General features: G+C 28.7%; 1 protein-coding gene across 3 annotated transcripts in view; it reads right to left on the bottom strand.

Annotated features, from left to right (window-relative positions):
- Positions 1–20,388, bottom strand: part of Br140 (bromodomain-containing protein 140) — a 139,672-nt gene that overhangs the window by 87,549 nt on the left and 31,735 nt on the right. For 2 of the 3 annotated variants that reach the window (XM_075376577.1, XM_075376594.1), the window contains exons 6-10: positions 19,164–19,351; positions 16,279–16,420; positions 11,768–11,969; positions 7,592–7,796; positions 3,731–3,914 (exon numbers count right to left, since the gene is read on the bottom strand). In XM_075376577.1, coding sequence (XP_075232692.1) covers positions 3,731–3,914; positions 7,592–7,796; positions 11,768–11,969; positions 16,279–16,420; positions 19,164–19,351 — 921 coding nt within the window. The remainder of the gene's footprint in view (positions 1–3,730; positions 3,915–7,591; positions 7,797–11,767; positions 11,970–16,278; positions 16,421–19,163; positions 19,352–20,388) is intronic. The other variant, XM_075376586.1, reaches the window with a different exon arrangement.

Genomic DNA, 20,388 nt, shown 5'->3' with positions numbered 1-20,388 from the left:
ATAATCTAACCAAACTTAATCTACACTCTACTTTGCTTGCTAACCTTGATTAGCGAACGTAGGTTAATTTTGGTTAGATTATATTTATAATTTCTTTGCCAATACTTCCAAATACCAACAGATTTGGAAGAAAAATTACCCACTGATTGAAGAAAAAAAATTAATTTCTAATTAGCCTAAAGTTTTATGGGCTCATTACAATAAGCCTGAAAGATATCAGACTGATTAGAAATTACTAGATAGTTTTTCAATTTTCCCCGGGCGCATTGCAAAATGAAGGCACTCTTTACAATAAGCCTGATTTTTCAATTTGCCTACAACAATTATATACATATATGTAAAAAAAATTGTACCATTTTGGGGGAAAATATTTTGATTACTTCTATGAGTTAAATATAGGGATGACCACCCACCAAGTGAAGCCGAGTACTACTTAGAAGTAATTAAAAATTATAAATTAACACTGCTCCAGTCATAAACAGTAAATCAGACAGCTCTTACTTACATTTTCATTCCAAGAAATTGTCACTGTCATTATTACAATCAGACAAATTTGATCAATGAGAAAAACACACAGCTTTATTATTAAATACATATACACAGATCCATTATTATTAAAAACATAAAATAATCAAGTTTGATGTTCTCAATTTCTTAAACACTTGGAAATGTATAGAAAAAAAACTAGTAATCTTTTTTTAACAACTGTCTAATTAAATTTAAATAATTTACTGGCATGGGGAAATCATCATCTCTGAAAAATTTATATGAGAAGTCAACAATTTAACCTATGTAATACGACAAAAGTAATGAAATGTAGTAGAAATAACAAGGATGGACCACTGAATGTGAAAATAGGAGAAGAAAAGATTGCGGAGGTAGAAGAATTTTGTTATTTGGGAAGTAGAATTACTAAAGATGGACGAAGCAGGAGCAATATAAAATGCTGAATAGCACAAGCGAAACGAGTCTTCAGTAAGAAATATAATTTGTTTACATCAAAAATTAATTTAAATGTGAGGAAAAGATTTTTGAAAGTATATGTTTGGAGTGTCGCTTTATATGGAAGTGAAACTTGGAAAATCGGAGTATCTGAGAAGAAAAGATTAGAAGCTTTTGAAATGTGGTGCTATAGGAGAATGTTAAAAATCAGATGGGTGGATAAAGTGACAAATGAAGAGGTATTGTGGCAAATAGATGAAGAAAGAAGCATTTGGAAAAATATAGTTAAAAGAAGAGACAGACTTATAAGGCCACATACTAAGGCATCCTGGAATAGTCGCTTTAATATTGGAAGGACAGGTAGAAGGAAAAAATTGTGTAGGCAGGCCACGTATGGAATATGTAAAACAAATTGTTAGGGATGTAGGATGTAGAGGGTATACTGAAATGAAGCGACTAGCACTAGATAGGGAATCTTGGAGAGCTGCATCAAACCAGTCAAATGACTGAATACAAAAAAAAAAAAATACGACAAAAAAAATACAAGACTGAAGCATCAATTATACTGAGGGAAAAATGATTTTGCTGTACACAACTTTTTCATTCTGTAATCACGGAAGACCTTTTTTATGCTTATTTTCATACATTGTTGTCATCATAATTCTTATATTTTCACTCAGTTTGTTTTTTATTAATTTCAGGAAGACGATTCCAAAATGTGAATGTGTTAGTAACACAATTAATGACTGTTAAGCAAACTGTGATTAATGCTTCAGCATAAATAATAGGTTCTTATGGTAACTGTGAATAATAAGACCACAAACTACATTAATTATAGTCTGAATGAATATACTCCTTTGAAAGATCTTTCTATCTGTATTCAATTCAGTTGATAATTTATTACATAAATCCACAGTTTTTCCATTTCCAAAACAGTTCATCCACACTTACCATGTTTCAATGGAAATGAAGAAACTATCTTCATCATTTTTATATATAGTGTGCCTTGCACTACTTTCACTGACGATCCATGTTCAATCAGATAATAAAGTTAGTTGTCTGAGTTTCTCTATGAGAAGGTCTAATTTTATTAAAGTAGTTTCGATGCCAATAAACTGCAGTTTTTTTAAATAATCCTTTTCTTCTCACAAACTTAAATCAAATGTTAAAACATTCCTCATTGTAATCTGCATAAAATGCACTAAAAACTTATCTAATATTATTTTATTTTGCATAAGCTTTGATTCTAAACCTGACAAAATAATTCTTTAAGTCAAAATTTAAAAATATAAAAATTAAATAATAAAATAAGTTTAATGCATCAAGATTTTGGTGATAGTGATAGAAATAGAAATAGTTTTACCTTAAAAAATTCAATCATTCTTTTTAATAATACAAAAAAATAGTCACTTATTCATAATCTTCATTCAAAGAATGGTAACTGTTAACAATCTCACTATAGGTAATTAATATGTGACAGATAACTAACTGAGTAACTCTCCCAAGTACAGATGTAAACATCAAAAGTAGAAATAGTTCTTTTCTAATCATGTTACGTAACATTGAAAAATAAAATTCAATCGATAAAATGAAAAAAGTAATTAAATATTAAATTTGAAAAATGAAATTAAAAATTTAATCTGTCATAAAACATTCTTTATAAAAACATACTAGTATCTAATACATAACTTTACTGTTATTATTTCAGAAGCTTTAGTTTCAGGTGTCATTATTAAATTTTAATAAAGATATCTATATTCTTGGGAGGTCCCTCCTACAAGACCTTACTTTAAGTTTTATTGGAATGCTGCCTGTGTATAGTTAAGGCAAATTACCAAAGCTCATATGAACTGGTAACAAGTTGCTACTTCTATCTCAGTGCACTTTTGATAGACTGCGTAAAACCCACACATGTAATGCAGTACATTTTTTTTGCATTAATATTATGGGACTATCTTTAAACATTTGGAAAAATAAGTAGTCTGTAAATTTGAAGTCGCTTCTCTAAGTAGATGATTCTAATCATTGATTTTCTATCTCAAAAGAGATTTGAAATCTTACTGCATCATGAAATATACAATAAATGGATTTTATGGGCAAGTTCCAACAATAGCTTCAATCCACTGATTAGGCTATACTTTTCTTCTTTTGGCACTCAATAAGAGCAAAATCTTGGTCTTAGGAAAAGAAGCGATGACAACTGATAAGGTACTTTCTTTCAACAACATTGAAATACCCTGCTGTTAAAAGTAAGCGAAAAAGTGCAATACAGCTCCAGTGAAAAATGAAAATAAGTATGTTATCCTTTATCCACTAACCTGAACAAATGGAGATTTCCTACTTATTGCCTTTCCTTTACTCATTTTATATTCATGTTCACTATTTCTCAATCTTTTACAAACATTGTCCTACCATTTATCTATACTGATTTTTTCTTTTTTATCAAATATATGGATATATATTTACACCAATATTCAAATTCAATGCACTAACTATGCCATCTTGTGCTGATTATATTCATATTCCACAAGAAGACAGACACCACAACTGTTTTCCCTTCTACTAAAATTGGGGCTACCATTAAAATTTTAGAGTGATTAATATAATGTTGTAATAATGTTGTAGTATTGTTGCATCCATTTTCCAATAAAATCTAACTTTTGCATGTGGGTAACATCCTTATTTAGGGGAGATATTCAATCAATAATACAATAAGATGATACATTCTTTATTTAAACAAATAAAAATAAAAAGCAAAAAGAAAAACGAAGCGCAAGCTGCAACTTACAATGTCACTCACCACCTCCTGGTTATGACGTGGCTCATCACGTCTTGACAAGTGAGAACTTTGCAGACGGCGTAACAGAGGGACACCATTGCGAAAGTGACGTTTTAATGTCCAATATGCTATTAGACGCTGAATGAACTGACTTTTTTTTGCAATGGTAACAAGTGATCCTATTTCTTGAATCCTATTAAAAAAAAGTAAATAAATAATATTTTTGCAATTAAAAATAAGAAATCCAGTTCTTCTAAATTTACATAAGTTCATTTCACACATTCTTTATGTTCATACTGCCATTTCATTTACACTCATAAAAACATGAGTAAATGAATGTTCCAAACTTTAGATAAAAAAAAAATGATTAAATTGAAATATTATCATTATTAGTTTAGTTTTTTGTTGTATTCTGATCAAAAAATGAAAATAGTTCAATTTTCACAGCAGATTTTACAGAATAAGAACTAAAGTAGATACACAACTTTTGTTACTTTACAACAGAGGTCACAGATTTTATTATAACTGTGATGCATGTCAATGATGTAAGGTACAAGAGCCAACAATAAGATATGCTTTCTCTGCAAGTAATGATCTTCATTACACAACTACTTCAGACATGCAGTGAACAGAGTGAAGCTGACTTACAGAAGCAAGTTGTTTGCAATAAAATTAGAAAACATATATGATTGTTTTGAAAGTGGACCAAATAGATAATTTAATTTATCATTTAACTACATGTAATTCAAAATAAGTAATTTTTAAAAAAACTAAAAATTCTTTTTAGAATTCATTATAAAATAACATACTTTTATCCAATTAAAATTTAATATAATGTGCTGCATTATTGCTTAACATAAAATTACAAAAATGTATTCATGATTTTTCAACAGACCATTAAAAAAAAAAGTAAAATAAATTGAATAAATAAAATAGTTATTAGATTTACTTAAAAAAGAAAAAAAATTATAATTAAAATTAAGACATCAAAGTTTGTGAGTAACAATGTAAAGGTCATCAGTTGAATGTTACTGGAGGTCATTCTGGAAAGAAACTGACTCTGAAAATTCACCAGAAACAGGTGGCCACACGGAAAACAGTCAAGTTTGGCTGCAAGTGTCTGATTGGAAGATCTTGGAAGGGTCTTAAGCCATTTGCTAGGGCTTATACAGAGTGGTTAAACAAGTGATGAAAGGTGCAATTGTTCTATGTTAGGGCAAACTAAATGATAAATTGGACAAGGGTTAAATCCTAGCAAAACTTGCTTACGATTATGACTAATAATTTATAGTTCCTTTATCTTCTGTTCATATAAAAGCAATGTAACAGTTTAACATGACAATATCACATTTCACAGAATCAATGTCTAAATAAATTTCATCATTAGATCTATGTTTGCATAATGCAAGATTATATAAATGTGGCAGTTTTTGTTATTATCTATGAAGTTTAGTGTTGTAAGTTTTGCACGTTACTTTTTTAAGTGTTCCAATACTACTTTTGCAGAGTAAATATTATCAGAATAAAAAAAAAAACATACTCTGGCAGTTAGAAATTAAAACAAAACTGATTTGTTTTATCATGAAAGATAATGACAAGATTTGAAATGTGGAAGATGTCATTATCTTAACCCTTCAAGATCATAGATGAGGATAGTGAAGGCACTGATTTAAAGATAAAGAAATAATAAAATATTTTATTCAGATGGTCTCGATACTGGTAAAGGTGCAGCTGTATAACTCATTCAAGATTGACATATTATAAAGCTAGGTAGTATGTTAAAGTGCCTATGACTGTCTGCTTACACCAATCTTCCCTTACACATGAGGAGTTCAAGATAATGGTCAGAGTATAAGATAACAGAAGAGCTGAATTTCTGGTCTAAAAGGAAACTATTTGATGGATATAAATCCATCTATAGAGTAGCATAACACTAGCTAAATCTGCAGTTGAACAAATAATGGGTCTCTTGGAAAGTAAATAAAGAATCCAACCCTTAACAAAACTTCCATCTGCTTAGAAAGACATCATGTACTGATGCCTGGACTGCATAATAATAATTTTATCAAAAACTGCGACGTTGGACAACTTGTTTGTAGCTGATATAAATACTAGGTAGTGTAACTGTTTCCCAAAGATTGTGAAAACTCATGCTAATTGTTTTGCCATCTGGAATTATGCGATTTGGAAAACTTATTTCATATTCTACTACAGTAGCTGTAGAATTTTACAATTATACACATCCAAAATGAATACCATATCAGCATATGCCTCTGTTGTAAATAAGTATGGCATTACTTCAATGGCAAACCGATCATATTTAAACTAAAATTCACAGAAAACCTTCACCAATGACAGCATAGTTCACAGTAACTGATATACTTATTGTAGCTTACAAAATGATTTATACACTAATACAGTACTGCACATTGTTGATCAGCTGTTGTTATTGTATTGCCAACTTTTAAATAATATTTTTCAAATAATTTATTGTATTTGTCATTAATAAAAAAAATTATCTATGTAATTTTTATTTTACGATTGTTGTGTAATTTCCAGTTTTTTAATTTTTTAACGGCAAATTTTGTTTTAAAAATTTTTTATCAAAAAAGAATCTGGTTTTGGTTCACATTAAATAAGTACTTTTCTGACAAATGTAGTAAATGTTTCTAAATAAAATACAAATTTTTCTACTACTTTTTTTATTCTTAACTTATCTTGCGCCATTTAGTTTAGAATTAAATTCTCTGCAAGTCTTATTTAAAAGTTTTATGTATTTATTACGCATTTAACAAAGTTACTGTACGTCAAACAAAAAAACAGGGGTTTTTACCTCCATTTATTGGTTTTCACCCATGATTTCTCAAAAACTACTGCAGACATGACTCTGAGACCTATTTTATTCAATTTTTCAGGCAAAAAACCATAAGATATCACTTATTCACCCTATAATTAATGTCCTAAAAATTTCAGTATGACCACATTTCACAGGGGTAGCTGAAATCCAAGCGAAATGTTTCATTAGCTGTAACTCATAAAAGGAGCATTTTAAGACGTATGTTTATAAACTTTTCCCATTATTTACATGAATACAATAGGTTAAGAAAATACAAGGAGAACTCTACTATGTATGAGTGAACTACTATATATATATATATATATACATAAAACTATATATTTAAGTAATTTGTAGAAAAAAATCGTTAAAATGTAAAACATCATAGAAAAACCTGTGATCAAAAAGAAAAGATACTAACATAACCTATGAAAAGAAAAGCATATCAATAAAATTATAATATTGCCTGTTAAAATGAACAAAAGAAAGTTTTGGTTTTACAGCTTCTTTTCTCAACATCTTTTTATACTTTCTGAACATTTTATGGCAAAGTGACTGTCTTCAACTGCTATACTTAACGACATGAATTAAATTTTTGACTCCCTTTCAAGAGCTTTTAAAGAAATACAATAGATTATAAAAATTTTAAGAAAAATCTAGCAACAATTGTTTTAATCTATAGTTAATTTTATCAGCTCTTCCACTTTAACTTCCATACAATTCATAAATTACAGCATCATACTACTGTTATTCAGCTTTAAAAAATCATTTAGGTACATAAATCATTTTTCAGAAAAGTGGAATTTGCAGAAATAAAAAATGAAAGTAATCAGTCAAGTTGATACAAACTGAAGTGAAATATTCATCAGAAGTGAACAACTGCAACATGTTGAAAGAAAATCATAAAATTTAATTAATATTTTTTTGTATAGACCAAAGGGTAGGAGAAACTGAGAAAGCCTGAAAGACATATCTAATCTCAGCCTACAAGCTAAATATGTTTTCTAATTGATAGAAGAACAATACTAACTTACCGATCAGGAGGTATAGTGGGAATAGAGATGACTGGTACGGAGGAACGTTTCTTTGCCAGCAAACGACGCATATTTGCTTTGTCTTCACTAGCTGTGTTTTTGTTTTGAGATTGTGGTGCTCGTGACTTCATTTCACTATCAGCTGGAGTATGAGTATCACAATACGCTGTTTTCTGTACCATTACTGGTCCTGGTTCTCCCCCGACTGCCAAAAACAATTATCACTATTATCAAAATTCCAAAAACAACCAACTGTTCATATTTGTAATGGACACCATATCATACTAACTATGTAATAATTTGCTGTGCACAATCATTCACAATAAACTGAAGATTAAAAATCAGTTTGTATTTCAAGGTGAAAGTCTGTTTTAAGGATTAGAGCGAGATATTTTTTAAATTTAAATGATAATTATGTTATATTCTCTACTACCAAACTGAGAGACATATCATACAATTCATTATTCTTAACAGAAGGGTTACATTTTTTTTTGTCATATTATTTTTCGCAGTCTTTCTTATGGTTGTGATTCATATATTACTCGTGAATTACAAGAGGCACTTATATAATACTGGAGCTGCTTTCCTTGAAATAATTATAATCACCATTCAAACATAGTTCTACAATGAATAAATAGAATGTGATTTAGAACAAACCTACATTTTAATTGGTTTGCTATGTTGATGTGTAACAGTATATTTGGTTAAGCAAAGGAAGCAATAGAATACCAGTTCCCTCTTCACCTTTCTTAATGATGCATTCACTGCTGGTAGGGACTCACTCATGAGGGACAGGTGGATGGATATTCATTCAAATGGATCTTGATTTATGTGTGGTTGTAACTGCATGTTTCTCTCAGAAATTCTAAGAATACAAACAGATTGAAAAAAACCTTGTTGAGTTTGCTTAAACAATCAAGAGAATAATTGTTTAAATTGGCACAAGTGTTTTGATATCTGGCTCAGTTATAACCAATTTTAATATCGCTGACCATGATAACTATTAGTTTTAACTTGATAAAGGTAATGTTTTTGCCTGAGATATAAATATTAAAAAACTGATACACAAACATTACTGTTTATAGTATGTTTATGGTAGTTTTGGTAGTTAGTATGGTATTTTTATGTTGCTAATAATTATTAGCTTCAACATATTGGACAACATGTTAAAAAACCACTTATAATTGTTTAATTATTAAAAAAGGAACTTCTAGCAGTAGAAGAATACATATGTGGTAATTACAGTAACCACATAATAAACTGGTATGTAATTTTACACACTTAGAATTAAATGCGCCACACGAAAGTATTTTTTAGGTCATAATAAATTATTTCACATAAAAATGAATATACACATATTTAAAAAAGTCATCCGTATAAGATTAAATAAAAAAACCTTTTTTATTACAGCACCTAACATATATGTACATTTAAGTTATTTTGAGTAATTTTATTTCCATTAAACAAAAATGTTATTTCAAAGAATAATGAATTTCACGATACTCAATAAACTTGTCAAGGTTTCTTGCCTTAATGAAATCATTTTGAGCCATCATGGCATCATGTAATTTTTTCTACATATACCTGCAATTGCTTTAGATGAGAAGTGGGACTGACACACCGAGGCAAGTTATTATTATATTTAGCACGATATAGAACAACCAAATTATATACTGACATTTCTGTTACCATTTGCAGGTAGTCTTTAACAAAAAGTATGGCTTATTCTTTTGTAAATAAATAAAATATTCACAAGATCCCACTGAGAATTCATCAAAGAAAAAAGCATAAATTTATCTCATTAAGGTGCGAGATAATTATTTATTATACAAAATAATGTGTTAATTATAAGATGTGTGAGAAAAGTAATGAGACTGACTTTTTACTTACCAAAGTTTTTATTTTTTTCAAAACAACATTTCCCCTTGAATGAAGGGGAAACAAACAATATTTCCGCTTCAAAATTGTTCCCTTGGACAGCTATACACTGGCGGAGTTGTTGTTCCCACTCCTGGTAGCAGCGCTGGAAGGCTTCAACTGGTAGGGCTTTTAACTAGTCGGTCACAGTCTTTTGAATGTTCTCCAGAGTTCCAAAATGACGTCCTTTTAAGACATGTTTCAATTTCAGGAAAAGGAAAAGTCACAAGGACTCAAATCAGGTGAATAGGGGGGGGGGTTGAGGAACCATAGGAATGCGTTTTGAGGTCAAAAATTCCCTGCTGGAAATGGCCGTGACATGGGGCATTGTCATGATGAAGCATCCACTTGTCTGCAATGTCTGGTCTCATGCGAATCACTCTTTTCCTGAGCCTTTCCTTTGTAAAACTGTTTACAGTTTGTCCTGGAGGAACAAATTCTTTATGCACGATATTCCTACTGTCAAAAAAGCAAATCAGCATGGTTTTGATCTTTGATTTGCTAATTCGGCATTTTTTCAGTCAAGGAGATGACGGAGTGTGCCACTCTTCACTTTGCCACTTTGTTTCAGGATCGTACTCAAATATCCAGGATTCATCACCTGTGATCACACGATTGAAGAATTCTCGGTCATTGTCAATCCTCTCAAGAAGACAACACACACGTTTCTTCGATTGTCCTTCTGTTCTGTTGTGAGGTTTTTCGGCACCAATTTTGCACAAACCTTTCGCATGTCCAAACTGTGTATCAAAATTTGATGTACGGTGAAAGTGTTTAAATTTAACTGTTCAATTATCATCGTTATTGTTAAACGTCGGTCTCATCTCACAAGAACCCTCACACGCTCAATGTTTTCATCAGATTGTGAGGTTGAAGGTCTCCCTGAACGAGGTTGATCTTCAATGTGTTCTCGGCCTTCCAAAAATGATTTGTGCCAGCAGAAAACTTATGCTCTTGATAAGCAACGTTCCCAAAGGCCTGTTTCAACTTTTCAAAGGTCACATTTGTGGATTCCCTAAATTTAACATTAAACTTGATTGCACAACGTTGCTCTAAATTCCAATGCTCCATTTTTGTAACACAACTTCACTGATGGCGCTGTCAAAAATAATGTGTTAGCTGAACAGAGTTGAAACTCATACTGAGCATGTGGAAGGGATGAACAAACCGATCTAGCACAGACCGGTAGACACAGTGTTGCCAGATCGCTCACAGTGTTACCAATCTCATTACTTCTCTCACACACCTTATACATAACCTATAAACTTTAAGCGACTTAGAATAGCATTCCAAGTGGATTACACAATTTGGTGTATAATTTCAAGAGCATAACACCCAGAAATTAATTTAGTAATAATCATAAGAAATAAATAAAGATAATAAATTATATATAATATTGTATAATTTACTTATGTTATGTTTTTCATAAAAAAATGTTCATTGAAATACAGTAGCCTTTCTTACAGAAATAAGAGACATATCTTTCTTTTCTAAATCTGGAAGTACAACCTTCATTTGATTCTCTTTGAGAGAAATATAGCAGAGGTGAATTACCCAAGATGAAAAGGACACAAAAATTGGGAGACGATAGAAGAAAAAAAGGAAAAAGAGAAGGTGAGTATTCAAACCTGAATATCTCTCTTGCAGTTCTAGGAAAATTAATGAATGTGGAAACAGAAATGAGGAACAGATTGACTATACTAAGGTTGAGTGATACAACATTCAGAAGAAATGGAGTGATACAGAGTGGACATTATAAAAGTGTTCAAATTAGAAGAACAGATGAGTTCTTTAAGAATATATTTTATTATAAAAAGTATGTAGTGGAGACTGTGCTATATTACAAAAACGTTACATCAATAAAAAGAAAAATAATTATTGTAGGGCATGTAAAATAAGAAAGCACTACTAGTCGCAATGTAGGGAGTTAGCAATTGAAAGGACTGCGAAGATAAGTAATATCTAAAAGTAAATTTGGTGCTACCTTTAATTTAAAATTGCCGTCTTGTATATTACTTATCACCAATCACATAAAATACACTGTGTATTAATTTATATCTACAAAAGATGAGAAATAAGAAAGGAGAAGGACAGCACACAATAAATTTTCTGATAATATATTGATGCTACAGGATGTGGAAAAGACAGTAAATCATAAGGACAATAATCTTAATCAAGTATTACTGTTATCTGATAAGGAACAAATTTTAATACTGGATATTACAGTAATATAAAATAATAAAAAAATATATAACTTACAAGTATGTGAATCACGAACAACAGTATCCATTTTCATGTAAAGGCCAGCTTGCTGAGCACAAGTGACATGGAATGCAGAATAACAATTAGTTTTATGGCACTGGATGCAAGCTCCAACACCCCGCTGTTTACATATGTAACATGTCAACTTCCATCTAGCTGGTGGGATGGTTTCAATGCTATCAATTGGCTCCAAGAAAACCTATACAAATAAAAAGGTATATTATAAATTTTAAAACAATTCAAAACAATCAAAATGTTAATTTAAATAGTTACATTCTTGACAAAATCTAATAACTCTACATGTACACCAAAGCTAAGCATTCCCCAAATACTAATTTATTTTATTCTCTACACCATACATGGAATTAAATAAACCTAATATGGATCAGTTTTAGCTGATGAATAAGAAAAAATATAAATTGTTTAGCAAAAGAAAAAATACAAGAGCTTATCAGTAACAACCAGGACCAATCATAAATTCCAATACTTTAGAAATAAATGTTGTTTACAGTATCTAAAAAAATTATTAAGAAAAATCTTAGGGTATCATAAAATGGACTGCAGTTCACAAATCACATGCGATTCACCAGAAGTTACCAGAAACTATCTGGTAATGTTACTCTCTGCTGTAATGCAGATAACTATCTGCATCTGTGATGAAAACTGATAGCTAGTCAGCATATTTAATTTGGTAATAGTCATTGTACCTTATTAACTTACTACAATATTAAAATATACTATACTGTGATCATCTTTGAAAGTTTTCACTTTTTCAAGATTAATCACATCATTTGAAATGTAATAAAGTAAATCCATATCTGTGATACATCTGTTAATAAGTCAACTTATAATCTTCATTTCTCTTGTGGGTACATATTTAAAAAACATGCCACTTTTTCGTTGCATAATTCAAACTACAAAAAATAATATAAAGATGGAAACTGACCAAATAATGCAACTGCACTTTGTGTTTAATATCAACATGACAAGTTTTTAGTCTCTAGCGAGTTCTTCCCAAAGAATACAATTGAAATTTATGCAGTTCATGATTTAAAGTAAAAGTAGTAGTGATATACATCAAAAAATCAAAAGAAAAGAGCAAAAATAAAATTTTATATTTAATTAGATAACAGTACCCCAGAAATATGATTTTTATAGTTTTATAATGATATTAAATTTAAGTTTTATAGTGATGAATGGTATGTCTCAGTTGAGTGAATTAAATAAGTGTAATTGAGTGAATTTTTCAAATAGTTGTGAAAGGTCAGAAGATTCTTGATTTGGTGGTCAATCTCTATCTTGACATCAGAGACTATCAGAAAGTAAGAAACTCTTTATGATGAATGATCAGGCTCAATAAGGTTGTTCTGTGTAGCTATTCTGTAGCGCAGAGTAACTGGGTCTATAGCTAGCAGTAATTTTAACAGAAGATTTGGGTTAAAAGAAAAATTTGTTTCAAATCCTTAAGTTTTAAGCAATAACAAAAGAGGGTTGATTGATGCATAAATTTTAATTTTTGTTGATGATCTAATATTTTTGAGCAGAATTGTTATTCGTGATGAAACTTGGATAATTCAACACAATAAGCAGACGGAGTGAAAGGGTTAATAATGGTATTCAATATCCATTAAGGGTTCAATAACAAAAAAGTATGCTTGGAAAAATAACAAGTAAAAACAGACACAGACATCTTTTTCAGTATCAAGCAACAATTCATAGAGAAATAGTTTCTAAAGCAATTATGTTCATAAAAAAATTCTACAAGGTATTTGAAGCAATAAAATTGAATTCATTGGGTTAAAAGCAAAATGACGTTGCAAAGATAGTTTTATAAAAATTAAAATCTGATAGCTAGATCTTTATATAAAAAAAAGAAAGGAAGATAACATTACTAGTCAAAAACACACTATATATTTGTAAATTTCTACTGGATATGGTGGGAATAAAAAAACAGACTTAAGTTTTAATCAATCCTCTGATGGAGGGTCATATTAACACTTAAAATGGATTAACTTTTACACAAGAGTTAAATTAGTAAACTATTCTCCAATATTCTATGAGGGGAATAAACATTAAATCTTTAAGTGTGTTAAAATAATTTCAAACTATCAGATATAACTATCTTATTTCTTGCAGTTCTATTTATCTTAAAAAAATTGAATTGCTAATAAAAAGCTAGTTAGTACCAATATTTAGAAGGAAACAGTACACTTCTTGTGATGTAATAATGATACCAAGAAGAAGAAACATTTTTATGAAAATACTGGATTTTATTCAGAATTCTTACTGTGAAACAGTCAGTGGCAAAACAAATAATTTTCTAAACATTTTGGAGAAAAGGATTCACTTTAAGAACAAAAAACAAAACTTATTCAATGCAAACTGAATGACATCAAAACTATGTAAACACCAAATAATGGGATAACTCAAAATTACATGCATGTGTATGTGTGTGTAACATTGGAATAGGAAATATAAACTGGCTACATTATTGGTGGGCAGAGACCTCCTGATTCAATGGAACAAATCAGAAAATTATGACAATCTAATTCAATAGGATGAATGGTACCAACAATATTTATGGGATGCAGATTCAATCATCAGTAGTTTTACTGTAAAATGAACTCTTGGATGACATAAGTAAAATTAGATGTTGACTAATAAACAAAAAAAACAAAAAAATACAAGACACACTTTTTTAACACCACCCCTTGGTATAACCAAAGCGTAAGTGCTTCTCTGGTATTTAGTACTAATTATATAATGAATAAAAAGTTAAAACTTATTCTAAAAACACATAATGAGGAGGTAAAGTAATTCTTCTAAGGAGTAAGCAGTTTCCATAAATAAAAAATTATGGCTTTCTAAATTCCAAGAAACATTTCCATAAATAAAAAATTATGGCTTTCTAAATTCCAAGAAACATCTTTCCTTCCTCAGCCAACTTCAATTCCAAGTGTAACCAATCGCTATTGTAAGAGTTTAAATCTTATCTAATAATGCTGTTTTATGAAATTTTTTTAATGAGATTCAGTTTAAACCTTTCCAAATATAAATTTTTTTAATCAAATATAATATGTTGTTTTCCAGTACAAAAAATATAAGTAACAAATTCTTCAAATAATTTTATTCTATTAACTTCCACTAACTAATTTTTCAATATATTGTTGAAATTTTCTTATTTGAGTGTCTACATTCTAATTAGATTTCTCAGCCTACAATAAATTGTTCTTCATATATTAAAGAAACTATCATTAATTATGGATCCTTAAAAGACTTTTCATCAAGTTTTTATTCCTTATTTCTAGTATGCATCATAATACATTGGATTTTTATCACTCATTAATACACTGCTCTTATAAATTTATTACAGCCATATCTAGACTTTAATTTTAGAGTAGATAGAATTGAACTTACTTTATTGTAAATATAATCTACAGATATACAGTCATATCCAAATTTTAGTGATGACCATTTCATTACAAATATACAGTAAAAAAAGATTATTTTAAGGATTAACAGTTATTTTCCTATTTTTTAGATTTAATTTCAAAATGTATACATTTTAGAAATTATATTTTAATCCTGAATTATACTGAATAAAATGTTGAACAACTGCATGTACGAGTCTATAGCCATTACTAACATCTAATTCATTTATTATACCATTTTTATATTATCATTTTATAATACCAACCTGGAGATGACTGATTAAACCTTATTTCCTGTATTTGAGGTAGTTTGAAATTTACTAAAAAGTTTGTTGGATGAACAGGTTCTGGGTTCAGATCCTGGTTAGGCTTGGATTTTTGACATGTTACAAAATAATTTATCCTAAAAAGAGGGGGGGGGGCGCATACCTGTAGTTCAACATCAGTTCTTGTAGTTATCAGCAATATCCATATCAATAAATCATTTCCTTCACAAATATATAAATATAAATAATATTTATTTATAACATAATTTTTTTTATGTTGGTTATTACTGATATTTTTTTAGGATTCACTTTCCTAAATCATTCTGTTTTGCTATCAAAATATCAATCTGTACAGAAGTGATTCAAATTGAAAATTACCTTTAATTTTTTTTTTTTGAAAGAAAAGCAAAAGTAATGATTATAGTCTATTTTTTATTATTTTTAAGTTGAACTTAAATATTTAAATACTGTTTACATCTTTTTAACAAAAACTATAACTGATTTTATGATTCATTTTAACTGTTTTAAATATTTTAAAGTTATATATGATTTTTAATAATCTGTTCTACGAGATTTATAATTTTTACACTACAGAAATCTGTTTTTTTTTCTTTTTAACTTGCTCTAAAAACACTACAAAATAGTTTAATCTCAATAAGAAGTTAATTCTTTGTTGTACACACTTATTTGCCCAATTTTAGCTGCTAATATGAAAATGTATAATTAAAGCTTACCACATGGGCAAATCTTACTAGAACTATTACAGGCAAGATCAATAGTTCTCTGTATACAACCTATAATTGCTACTTACTGTATTGGCAAATCTAACTTCTGGTATCCATAGTGCACACACAACGTGAGCCCAGTGACCACGATCAGTTTGTTTAAAAGCACCTCCAATGTTAGGACACAGAACACAGTCAACAGCTCTAGATGGAGACTGAAGACATCGCCTGAAATGCATTAAAAAAATTCAAGAATAATATATGTCAAAAATATATTTGAATTAAACATGAGGAAAAATGTTATTATCAGATCGTCTAAACACGTAACCATGTATGAATGAAAATGAAACCTGAATAAATATTCTTTTATTTAAGGTTTAAAGTACAGATTTTAACAAGGCAACTGTTTTAGCATCTTTTATTTTAACAAATATTTTATTATAAACAGCTTTTTCATACACTGATAAGTTTTTGTCTGTTTATATGAATTATTTTTAGTTATTTCAGGAGAGAGATCAGAAAATTATAACAATTAATTCAATAGGATGAATGGTACAAACAATATTTATGGGATGCAGATTCAATCATCAGATGTAATTTCAGAAAAAAGTTTAAAAATCTTTTACAACTCAGAAGTAAAAGTTATCAATAAATTTTCTACACAGAAATATTGATTTTACTGTAAAATGACTCTTGGTTGACAAAAGTAAAATTAATGTTGACTAATTAACATAAAGATAAAGTTAAGAAATACTTTTTTAACACTACTCCTTGTTATATCCAAAGCACATGTGCTTCCCTAGTACTTAGTACTGATTATATAATGAATAAAAAGTTAAAACCAAACTTAATTCTAAAAATACAAAAAAAAGGGTTACAAAAAAATACAACCAGATGCATACATACATAATAATTTTCAAAATCTTTAAAAAGAAAGCAAGTTTGACAAATTATAAAGATGTTTTATTGTAATTATAGAATTTAGTACCAACTGTAGAGGTAGGATCCTGCGAAAATCGATTACTGGAATTAATAAAGTTTAGTATAACTAGCTAATTATTGTGTTTTGGTGGTTTACATTTTGCATAATATTAAATTCTATTAACATCGTTTAATAAGTTGATAATGAATTACCTGAATTTCAAATTAAAAAAATATATATATGTATATATTAAATGAAATATAAACCACCAACATATAGTAAACAAGTAAGTTAAACTTACCATATTAATTCCAAGATTGAATTTTCACAGGATTCCACATCTTCAATTGTTAATAAATTCTATAATTACATTAAAAAAACGTATTTATAATTTTGTTTATTTGTTGAAACTGATTTCTTTAAAAAAAAAAATTTTAAATGTTACAGACGAATATGCAAATTCTGCTGCCCCAGTACTGGAATGATGTAATATTTAAAATGTCATATTATTCTCTGTTTTATTGTCATTATTTCTAACCATCAGATTGCATTTTTATTCTGTCTTTACTTATATCATCATCTTTGAAAGTGATGTGGTGGTTTATCATTTTATATTTTTGTTTATACTTTTAAATGTAATATTTCTAGAGTATATTCATTTTTTTATCATTATTATTAACTTCTAAAATCTCTAAATTATTTTTTCAATCAGTAATACTATGTTTACATTCTAACAAAGCATTTGATATACCTCTTTGTTTTTGTAAGCTCTGTAATGTTCTGTAAATCATTTTTTTAAATGAGCTATTGGTTTTATCAATGTACGTATTATTACAATTGTTGCACTTAATTTTGAATATTCCTTTTACATTTTTCTATTATTTTTAAAATGTCATTACCTGGTCTATATGCTTTTTTACATTTACTTTTATCTTGTACATTAATTTTGTCTTTATTTAATTTCTGTAATTGTATTTTAGGTAAAACCTATTATTAATCTTTGTGTTATTTTCTTGCTGTTGTATTTTTGTAAAATTACCAAGGTATTTTTATTCTGTTTTTTATACATTTTTCCTTGTGTGATTGAGAAAAAGTTTGGTTTTTCAGATTTCAACAGAAATATCCATTTTGACCATTCCTGAATCCATTTTGAGTAGTTTCGGCATGACATCTGTATGTATGTATCTCACATAACTCAAAAATTATTAGCTATAGGATGTTGAAATTCTAGATTTAGGTCTGTTGTAGCATCTAATTGTCCACCTCCTCTTTTGATTGCATTCAACTAAGCCCCACAAGTGTCCAAAAAAGCCCAAAATCCAAAACAATTTGGATTTTGAACTTTTTCTTAACTGCAATAATAAGACCTCATTGAGAGCTTTCAATAGTTTATCATAAGTGGTACTTATTTTCATTGGTTCAAGAGTTATAGCCAAATAGAATTTGAATTAATGAAATATTTAGATCTTACAAGGGGAAGGCACGTCGGTTTGAATCAGACTTCAACTCCTTTTTTTTTTTAATTTAAATATATTGATTTATTAATAATTATTAATCTGATTGTAAAAAAAATTTACGATAATTCAATAATAACAAAAAAAAAGAAGAAATATCCTAAGTCTTTAATGAAATAAAATTTTATGTACTTTTCATTTAAAAAAAATGTGTACATGTAATTTAACAGGCACACAAGGAAGTCATATAGTATCCACATCAGATTTTCTCTATAATTGTATCATTAAAATAATTAAATTAAATAGTGCTATTTGTTTTAGTCTATTTTTTTTTTTTTTTTAATTTGTTTTTATTGTTTTATACAATTACAGAAACAGAATCAGTTATATAGTTGTTATAGCAGAAATTAAAGTCATTTCATCCTGATTGAAGCGATTACAATAAATATAAACTTAAAACATAATAATAATAATCATTAATATCTATAGGCAGCTGTTACAGCAGATAAATACGTTAACCCCATTAATCCTGACAAGCTAATAGAAAAAACTGGTTATTAACTTTCAGTCCTAAAACTTTTGAAATATATCATACCTACATAGCCACTGCCCTTCAGGGATATAAGGAACACCATAGCAATCCTGATGTACAGCAAGGTTACACATATCACAGAAAAGAATAACATTGGAGTTCTCACATTCTCCATCCATACAAATGCAACACACTGCTTCATCATCCATCACCTGATTAAGAGCCTCACCACCTTTACCACTGGTACTCATCTACAATCATAATTAAAATACAATTTTAAACAATATTATCACTAATTTTATCTCTTCCCCATTTCTTGAATAAATTAGCTAACTGCTGATGGTTAATGGTACTGTTTCTTTAGTTCTCTGTATAATTTGATAAAGTTGGACCTGATTATCTTTGTCATTGTTTTATTTTCCAATAATCATTCTACATTCACATATTCTACTTATATTTTCTTTGGATTTCTAACCATACAACTCAATTTTTCAATTCTTCATTTCTTTACCAAACACCTAGATTACAGACTCTACTACAGCAGTTTTTTTTCTCTTTTCCTATCTTTGTTTAAATCTGGATTTACACAAATAAATATATTTTAGAACTCAATGATTTATTTTTATTTCACTCATGTTAAAATTGGGCACCTGCTATAATTTTGGGTATTATTTTAATTTTTGTAATTTTGTAAAAATTTAGTTAAGCTCAATGGACTGAAACTAATAATTAACTCTTTTAAGGTAATGATGCTTATAAAAATGTGTATGGTACCAATATGCTGGTACTACTTTCTAACTAATATGTAGTCATAATTTTCAAAAACAGATAGTATATATATATATATATATACTTTAAATGAAGCTAAAAGAATAAAAATTAAGATAATATTGATAAATCAAATACAGAGTTCAACTACATTTTATCAATATCAACATCTAACTTGTCATTCAAGGTTATGTTGTCAAATATACGCAAGGTTAATAGCGTCGTTCTAATATTTATTTTGATAATTCATCATTTTATGCATGTTTACTGTATGAGGAGTGGTTGTTTTTTTTTTTAATTTTTTAAATATTCTATGAAATATTTTGAATAGTACAGATTCATTATTAATATTTTGAATTTATTTTGTGCGTAGTTTTGTAATATGGTTCTACCAAATTCTGGTCTTAACGACAAAGAAATTGAAAATTTATTTGATAACAGTGAGATTAAATAATATCAACAATCTAGTGATAATGATACTGATATATAAATTATTGTTTGGAGGGTTCTTCCCAGTGTG

The sequence above is a fragment of the Lycorma delicatula genome, chromosome 1 (genome assembly GCF_047948215.1).
Source record: "Lycorma delicatula isolate Av1 chromosome 1, ASM4794821v1, whole genome shotgun sequence".
Classification (NCBI taxonomy): Eukaryota; Metazoa; Arthropoda; class Insecta; order Hemiptera; family Fulgoridae; genus Lycorma; species Lycorma delicatula.
The sequence above is the reverse complement of the archived record's forward strand: the minus strand, read 5'-3'. Positions and strand labels throughout refer to the sequence as shown.